At 36.4% G+C, this 9781-nt stretch overlaps 1 protein-coding gene across 2 annotated transcripts in view; it reads left to right on the forward strand.

The window, feature by feature from the left end:
* The window catches only part of MND1 (meiotic nuclear divisions 1), a 60927-nt gene extending 52539 nt beyond the window's left edge, over positions 1 to 8388 (forward strand). Inside the window, exons 7-8 of one of the 2 annotated variants that reach the window (XM_057309970.1) lie at positions 1805 to 1849; positions 8150 to 8388. In XM_057309970.1, the coding sequence (XP_057165953.1) occupies positions 1805 to 1849; positions 8150 to 8256 (152 nt within the window). In that variant the 3' untranslated portion in view covers positions 8257 to 8388. Of the gene's footprint in view, positions 1 to 1804; positions 1850 to 6403; positions 8023 to 8149 lie in introns of those variants that run through there. The other variant, XM_057309971.1, reaches the window with a different exon arrangement.
* The last annotated feature ends 1393 nt before the right edge of the window (positions 8389 to 9781 follow it).

A 9781-nucleotide genomic window follows, 5' to 3' on the forward strand; every position in this document is an offset into this window, starting at 1 on the left:
GCATAGGAGAAAATATTTGCAAATCTTGTATCTGACAAGTGTCCAATATCCAAAATGTATATATTTTTAAAAATGACAGCTGAACAATTTTTAAAAACCCAATTTAAACATGGGCAAAGTATTCATTTTTCCAAGGAAAATATACAAATGGTCAATAAGCATAGGAAAAGATGCTCAAAATCATTAGTTATTACGGAAATGCAAATCAAAACCAAAATGAGATACTACTTCACAGTGCGTAAGATGGCTTATAATAAAAAGAATGGAAAATAATTGTTGGTGAGGATGTGAAGAAATTGGAACTCTTAGTTTGCTGATGGTATTATTAAAATGATATAGCCACTTTGGAGAACAATTTATCTGTTCCCTAAAATGCTATACAAAGAGTTACAATTTGAGCCAGCAGTTCCACTCCTAGGTATATATCCAAGACAATTGAAAACATGTTCACACAAAAATTATTAAATTATTCATATTAGTAATAAGCAACTCAAATGTCCATCAACTGATGAATGACAAAACAAAATGTGGTATATCCATACAATGGAATATTATTTGATAATAAAAAATGAAGTATTGATACATGCTCCAACATAAATGAACCTTGAAAACATGATGCTAAGTGAAAGAGGCTAGACACATACTGTATAATTTCATTTATAAGAAATGTGCAGGATAAGGAAATTCATTGAGATGGGAAGTAGATTAATGGTCTCCAGGGGCTGGGGGGAAAGGGAATGTGGAGTGACTGCTCATGGGTATGGGATTTTCTTTTGGGTGATGAGAATGTTCTGGAATAGGTAGTGGTGATGGTTTTACAACCCTGTTCTAAAACCCTGAATTATGGGGCGCCTGGGTGGCTCAGTCGTTAAGCGTCTGCCTTCGGCTCAGGACGTGATCCCGGTGTTCTGGGATCGAGCCCCACATCAGGCTCTTCCGCTGGGAGCCTGCTTCTTCCTCTCCCACTCCCCCTGCTTGTGTTCCCTCTCTCACTGGCTGTCTCTCTCTCTGTCAAATGAATAAATGAAATCTTTAAAAACAAACAAACAAACAAAAAAAACCACCTGAATTATGCACTTTAATATGATGAATTCTGTAGTATATAAATTATCTTTTAATAAATAAATGCCATCATAATAAATAGTATTTATGCTCAGTTGATCATGGCACTGTTATGTGTTATGTAGATTAACTTGAAGACATAGATACATTTAATAGCCAGATGTATAATATAAATTTTTTTAAGGTCAGGTTTATTGTAATCTAATATATATACTCTAAAATTCTTATCATTAAACTTAAATTATTTTATCCTCTTGATATTATAAATTATTTGAGAAACACATCTCACACTTATCTTTAAAGGAACAAGTACAGTAATAATGGACATTTAGGAAAGGGAAATTGTTTACATTGACTATTCATGACTAATATAATTGAAACTAAAATTTCTTTGGGGGGTTGAGCAGGTTTGTTGGATTCAATATGTCACTGAGCTTTTTTTTTTTTTTTAAAGATTTTATTTATTTGACAGAAATAGAAACAGCCAGCGAGAGAGGGAACACAAGCAGGGGGAGTGGGAGAAGAAGCAGGCTCGTAGTGGAGGAGCCTGATGTGGGGCTCGATCCCATAATGCCGGGATCACGCCCTGAGCCGAAGGCAGACGCTTAACCACTGTGCCGCCCAGGCGCCCCTGTCACTGAGCTTTTTATATAAACTCTAATTTGTATAACCTTTTGTTCATATAAAAAATGAATCTATAAATAGATGAGTATGATTATTTATAAATATATATATTTTTCAGGTCAAGCAAATAAAGTAGCCAAAGAAGCTGCTAACAGATGGACCGGTATGTATTACAATGGTACCGATAAGCTATAGTTCAGCTTTTTCCATGCTTATGATACAAAACGCAGAAGCTATTGTGCCTAGTTTTGTTCAAGAAAAGACCTTCCCAGAAATGTATGTATTAAGTTTTTTTTTAAGATTTTGTTTGTTTATTTTTAGAGAGAGAGCATGCGCACCTGGAGCAGGGGGAGGGGCAAAGGGAGAGGGAGAGAGAGAATCTCGAGCAGACTGTGCACTGAGCGCTGAGCCGGACACGGGGCTCAGTCTCACAACCCTGGGATCATGACCTTAGCCGAAACCAAGTCATATGTTTGACTGAGCCATTCAGGCACCCCTGTATTTTTATTAAATCATTATATTTCAGTTACTTAAGTTTTTTTTTTTTTAAATCCTACTTTGAGTCATTTTGTATGTAAAATACAATCTATTTTGGGGCGCCTGGGTGGCACAGCGGTTAAGCATCTGCCTTCGGCTCAGGGCATGATCCCAGCGTTATGGGATCGAGCCCCACATCAGACTCCTCCGCTATGAGCCTGCTTCTTCCTCTCCCACTCCCCCTGCTTGTGTTCCCTCTCTCGCTGGCTGTCTCTCTCTCTGTCAAATAAATAAATAAAATCTTTAAAAATAAAAAAATAAATAAAATACAATCTATTTTTGTAAAACCAATGATGGCTTGCAGTTTAACTTTTGTGTAATTTTTCCTAGATAAGTTACTTGGGCTAATCACTTAACCTTCGTGATATTAGTGCAAGATAAAACTTTAAAGAATTTAATGGAATCCTAAAATTTGTCTTCTTGCTCATGTTAATAATAGCTAACATTTGTTGAGGGCTAGACTATAAGCCATGCATTGTAAAGAGTATCTTTAGTGCGTTCTCATTTTATCTCTGCAACAATCTTGTGAGGGAAATAGGATTATCATCCCTAATTTTAGAGATGGAACTGAGGCCATCAAGGGCCTACGGTGACCCAGGGGCTAGGCAGTGAATGGGAATTAGAATCCAGCTTTTCTGATCCCAGAATCCAAGCTCTTACCCACTGCATGATAACGTCTTCCCTATACCTGCTTTCATATAAATGCCTCGTTAATCCATTTGCCAATGGATATACCCTCTGGTCTGCACCAGAGTTGTTCTAAGAAATGAGAATTAATAAGGCATTTTCTCTGTGTCTTAAAGTATGGAAGAAAGTTATAGGATTGTTGTCAATTATATACAGGTATGATTAGTACTGTTAAAACCTATCTACAAATTATACTGATGTTTTTCTAGTATTCTAAAGTAATGGTAATTGAATTTTTACTGTCCTGGTAAGAGTCTATTATACCTTCACATGTGCTACTCCTCATCATTCTGTTTCTCTGGGAGAGTATGGGTAAGATTGTATTGACACAGAGATGCAGAAAATTCAAAGTGACTGCCTTGAGTCAAAGGTAATAGTCACTGAATGTACAAAGATTTGAGCCAGGTTTCCTGACTCCATGTCCAGGCTTCTGTATGTCACAAAATGTTTAAGAATCATGTTTCCTTGTCTATTTTAGAATGAAGTAGATTGATAAAATCATTGTCATTGGCCTTTGGTTCCTATGAAATTTTTATTTATTACAAAGTAATACGTTCATAAATAATGTAATGCTTTGGTGATAAGAAGAGGGTAAAAACAGCAAGCTAACATTAAAGAAAAGAATGAGATGTGTGTCCAGTAAGTATAAATAAATAATAAATACAGTAATATCAATATAAATATAAAATTTGAGAAATTCAAAATTTTGAGTAAGTGAAAAAGACAAGCAGACTCGTAGGTTAAAAATAAGACAATGTGGGGCGCCTGGGTAGCGCAGTCGTTAAGCGTCTGCCTTCGGCTCAGGGCGTGATCCTGGCGTTCCGGGATCGAGTCCCACATCGGGCTCCTCGGCTGGGAGCCTGCTTCTTCCTCTCCCTCTCCCCTGCTGTGTTCCCTCTCTCGCTGGCTGTCTCTCTGTCACATAAATAAATAAAATCTTAAAAAAAATAAAATAACAAGACAATATGACTTTCCCCAATAGTTCTCAGCAAAGCAGCTCAGCAAGCATAGGGATAAGCAGCCTGTGTATATGGTGGGAAGAACTTGACTTTGAAAGAAATCCGGATTGTGTTCTTCAGGTGCTGTATCACTTATTGAACTTCTCTGAACCTGCTTCCTCCATTAGATTATATCTACCTTACGTTGTGGGAGAATTAAATAAAAGTTTGTAAGCCCTTTGACACAATGTTAGATATATAGATAAACAAATGCTCCCGTTTCCCTTCTTCTCTTAAAAAATCCTTTCATGTTTTTCACTTGATCATAAATGTCCAGTTATGAAAAAAAGGAACAATTTGAGCTTCTTTCTCCCCTTATGTTATTAGTTGAGAAAGAACCTGAAACTTTTAAAGTCATATAGGAAGGAAGATATTTTTAGCACAGCAGAAACAGCTGTTAGGAACCATATTTCCATTTGAAGGTACAACTTGCTCCTTCCAACATAAAAGTGTTGTGAAAAGCATGGAGTTAAAACAAATTATACCACAGAAAACCAACCTGTCTTCAAAACAAAAAGAAAACATCTGTAATACTTGTAACTAAAGATTATTACCTACTTATTAGTTAAGGTTTTGCTTTCCTTTTACCTAAAAAGGTCCTTAAAAATGTGTTTAGAATGGAAGGTGCTTACTGTTCAGTAATTCAATATTTCAGTTTTACAAAAGGAGAGATTACCTCAGGGTATAAATTATCACTAGAAATATCATATCTAAATGATTTATGGCATTAAATACACTTTAAATGTAATTTAACAGCTTATATAAAACCTTGCTTAGTCATTCAAGATAGTGGAGTATTTATGACTTTATGTGAGAGGCATCGTAGTGAGTTGGGGGGGGGATAGATGTTGTGAGGTTCTAAACACAGACTCATGTTTATGATATTGCCCATCCAATTTCTGCATGTATCCTGGGGATGCCACCATGGAAATGAACAGAAATCCTACTAGTCTTAAGACTCTTTCTTTAAAGGAAAAAAAACCCACTATTTTTTTTCCATTTATAAAAATTTCCACATAATAGGAAAATTGTGTTTGACAGGGAATTAATTCAAGATCGCAGGTAACATTGTTTGAAGGCAGACATCCAGCAGCCCAAGACATGTTGAACAGTCTTTTTGAGTTGGTCCGTTAAGCACTATCGTGGATAGGCTTTCATTTGTTTGTTCTTTTGGTTTGGTTTTAATCTTTGGAGGTTTCCTCGCGTCTCGGCCTTTCGGCTAAGATCAAGTGTCATCGTTGGAGGTTTATATTAAAATGATTTCTTGCAATCGCATGAAGCAGCAACTCCTTCCTGCTAAGCCTGTAGCCTTATTGTGCTGCTTAGTTTTTTCTCTCCCGATCCAGGTTTGAAGCCCATTCCTTCAAGCTTCCTACAGGGCTGCATCTGTTCTCTCATTTCCTGGCAATCTTTCTGTGCTTTTGCAGCCTGTTCTGGAAGCTGTACACATCCTACTTGATCTTTTCTCTGTAACATACATAACACTTTGGAATTCTTTAGTAATGTGTTGATTTTTCTCTCTCTCCTGTGTCAGCTTGAAGGCATAGGCTCTCTACCTTGTTGAGTACCTGTAATACACTTCATACCTGTCTCACGTAGCAGGGGGCCCGATGTAAGTATCTGACCGTGACTGACAAGAATGCATGGTTGTGCAGACACTAGAAAAACTAAACAAATCATTCTGGAGTGCCTCATGTTAGTAGTTGTCTCTCTCAGGTCTTCATGAAAACTAAAGATTTGCTTTAAATTGTTACATAAAGATTCATCTTTTACTCTCCATTGTTATTCCATCACAATCTAATTAGAAGAACTGGGGATATTCTGTTACCATTATTCTATTTGATGCAGTAGTATTCACTTTCAAAACAAACTTCATTCCAAACATGTAGTTATTATCTGATACTTGGAATTAAATTTCCTAAAATGATATATTTAAAGGTGATCAAACTCCAGGTATTAATTTGTTCAGGGTAACATAACAAAATACAGACACAGTAAAGTGAATATCGCAATAAAGTGAGTCAAATCAATTTTTTGCTTCCCAGCGCATATAAAAGTTACGTTTATGCTATACCATAGTCTGTTAAGTATGCAATAGCATTATGTCAAAATAAGCAATGTCCATACCTTAATTTAAAAATAATTTCTTGCCAAAAAACGCTAACCATCACCTGAGCTTTCAGTGAGTCCTAATCATTTTGCTGGTGGAGGGTCTTGCTTCCATGCCGATGGCTGCTGACTGACCAGGGTGGTGACTGCTGAAGGTCACGGTGGCTGTGGCAATTTCTTAAAATAAGACAATGAAGAAGTTCACCACATTGATTGACTCTTCTTTTCAGGAGCGATTTCTCTGTAGCGTGTAATGCTGTTCATTGGCATTTTATCCACAGTAGAACTTTCAAAATTGGAATCTGTTCTCTCAAACCCTGCCCCTGCTTTGTTAAGTTTATGTAACTTTGTAAATTCTTCCTTTGTCATTTCATTAATCTTCACAGCATCTTTACCAGGAGTAGAGTCCATCACAAGAAATCACTTTCTTTGCTCATCCATGAGAAGCAACTCCTCATCCCTTCAAATTTGATCCTGAGATTGCAGCAGTTCAGTTCTGTTCAGGCCCCACCTGGAATTCTAGCTCTCTCGCTATTCCCACCACATCTGCAGTTACTTCCTCCGCTGAAGTCTTGAGCTCCTCACCGTCATCCTTGAGAGTTGGAACCAACTTCTTCCAGACTTGTTAATGTTGATATGCAGACCTCTTCCCATGAATCATGGATGGTCTTAATAGCATCTTGAATGGTGAATCCTTTCCAGAAAGTTTTTCACTTACTTTGCTCACACCCATCAGAGGACTCACTCTCTATGGCCGCTATAGCCTTATGCAGTGTATTTCTTACATAAAGGGAATGCTGTGGCGGTTTGATCCTCTATCCAGACCACTCTGACTTTCTCCATATCAGCAACGAGGCCGTTTCCCTTTCTTACCATTTGTGTGTTCACCGGAGTAGCACTTGCTATTTCTTTCAAGAACTCTTTCTTTGCACTCACAACTTGTCTAGCACAAGGGGCCTAGTTTTCAGCCTGTTTTGGCTTTTGACGTGCCTTCCTCACCAAGCTTCATCATTTCTAGCTATTGATTTAAAGTGAGGAATGTGCAACTCTTCCTTTCACCTGAACACTTAAAGGCTGTTGTTGGGTTTATTCATTGGCCTAATTTCAATGTTGTTGTGTCTCAGGAAATAGGGAGGCCTGAGGGGAGGTACGGAGATGGGGGAACAGCCAGCTGGTGGGACAAACACACAAAATATTTATTAAGTATGCTGTCTTACATAGGTGCAGTTCGTGGTGCCCCCAAACAGTATAATAGTAGCATCAAAGGTCACCAGAACAAATCTAATAATATTAATGAAAGACTTTCAAATACATGAAAATTACCAAAATGTGACATAAATATATGAAGTGAGCAAATGCTATTAGAAGAATGGCGCCAATAGACTTCCTCAACACATGGTGGCCCCAAACCTGCGATATGTAAAAACTCACTATCTTTGAAGTACAATAAAGTGAAGTACAATAAATGAGATTAGATATTTAGATTCTTTTTATTTTTTCTTTTATTACATTGGAATAAAGATTTAATCATAAATCTTTGTACACAATTTATTTTGTTTCCCTGGGATAAATTCCTATAAGGAGACCTAACACTTCAGTGGCACAATGCATTTTAAATTTCCCCGTAGAGGACACGAAGGGTCCATCTGCTCCTATCTTAGTCTGAAGATAGGGAACTACCTTCTGTTCTCCTCTCCCCTTCTCCCTCACACTGGCCTGATTATCTGGAAACCATTATCATCTGTGGGGAAGGGAAGAAGGTCTGGAGAGAATGCGTACCCTTTGGGAACAGGAGCAATTGTCATTCCTGAGGTAAGAGTGTTGACCTCTGCTGTGAAAATGTGGAAGAAACACCATTGTTAGCCTTTCCCTGTTTTTGGATTATTCTTAACTCAGGTATTCTTTAGTGGCAACTAATTTGCTGAATTTTTAAATATGAGATCCGGTTGCTCAAAGTACTAAAGTATTTTCTTTCTTCGGAAATGAATTGCCATTACTTTTGAAAATAAAGCATACTTCTTATGTTGATACTTCTGAAAGTAATAGAAGTAACAAAAAAGAATATAATTATATTTGACGTGTTTATGATTGTGTTTTCAATTCTTAAAAATGTTTCTCGATTTTCTTTATAGATAATATATTTGCAATAAAATCTTGGGCCAAAAGAAAATTTGGGTTCGAAGAAAATAAAATTGATAAAAACTTTGGAATTCCAGAAGACTTTGACTACATAGACTAAAATGTTTGATGTTGGTAAAGGCTCTGTGTACTTGTGAATATGTAATTTTAAAAATATTATCCAACTAAATGTGCTGAATTGCCATTTACCTGTAATTGTGTTTATCATTTTATTAATTTTAAATAAAGTATAAAGTGGAGAATGTTTTCACTTTTTTTGATCTATCAGAAGCAGGATTTTAACCATATTCCCAAGTGGTCATCAAAGTAGGATAGTGCAAATAAAATCATCCACTTAGGCTTATAAATAATTTTTTAGAGATCAAAGATATCATGACATGACATTTTTTAGTTTATTCAGATATTAAATACTGAAGAACTAAGGGTACCTTTGAAGGTTCTATTACAGACATACACCCACATATTAATACTTGGAAAAAACCTTTTAAAACTTTAATGGTTGCTCTACTATTTTTCATTGTTTAGTTGAAAATGTATGTGATTGATTCTCAGTATACTGCATCCTATTTGTGCATTTCCTGTAGAAAAAAATACAGAACGTTGGTGTACTCAAGTTTAGAGTTAGGTAATAATTCCTCAGTCATGGAAACTACTTTCTTTTGACTTTTTGATGCCCTTAATTTACTGTCAAGAACCAGCGCATGGCCCTTTGTCCTGATTCATGCACTTTTTACAAGATATAGTGGCATTAGTATGGCACACATCACCACCTAGGGTTCAGGGTTGGTTTTTTTCCCCAACTACATAAAAAAGAGCAAATTAAAAATAATTTATGTTTTGTGTATATAACTTTTTTCCCAATTCAGCTTAGGTGTTGAGAGTATATTGGTAGGCACTCCAAGGAAAGCTTAAAGAAAAAGTCAAAACTAATGTGTGTAATGTCCTTTACACACATGCCTTCATTTTTTCTCATACTAATTTCGATGTTCTTTTAAGTAACTTGAATGAGATACTCCATATGTCTGAAATGACCCAAACAGCGTCCAAACCATTCGTTAGTGAATCTGGCCTTTGTATTGCAGGGAGTTGCTCTGGGCCTTCTTAATTACTTCCTGGAGGTTGGGGGGAGCAATTTGGTCCATCTTTGTTCTTTGTTCTCAAGGCTACTTTACGTTGCCTTAGGGCAAGAGCTCTTTTCACAAGAGAAAGTATTTGATGTAAGAGACAAAGGACAAAAAATAAAAATAACCAGTCATAAGCCTTTCTCAAAAACACCAATTGTGGGAATTCCAAAATTTCTCAGACACAGTTTGCTGTTTATTAGCAAATATACTTCATTGTTTAAAGAGAGGGTATGTGTGTTCCAAAAGGAAGCCATTTCTAATGATCCCTAAAAGATTTTGGGCACCTTTATAAAAATTGAAATATAATTAACATACAACTTTATTTTAGTTTCAGGTGTCCAGTGTAACAATTGGATATTTGTATACATTGCAAAATGATCACCATAGTAAGTCTAGTTACCATCTGTTACCATATAAAGTTATGAAAAATTTGTTCTTGTGATCAAAACTTTCAAGTTCTACTCTTAGCAACTTTCAAATTTGCAATATAATGTTATTGAC

This window comes from Ursus arctos, unplaced genomic scaffold (assembly GCF_023065955.2).
Source record: "Ursus arctos isolate Adak ecotype North America unplaced genomic scaffold, UrsArc2.0 scaffold_11, whole genome shotgun sequence".
Taxonomy (NCBI): Eukaryota; Metazoa; Chordata; class Mammalia; order Carnivora; family Ursidae; genus Ursus; species Ursus arctos.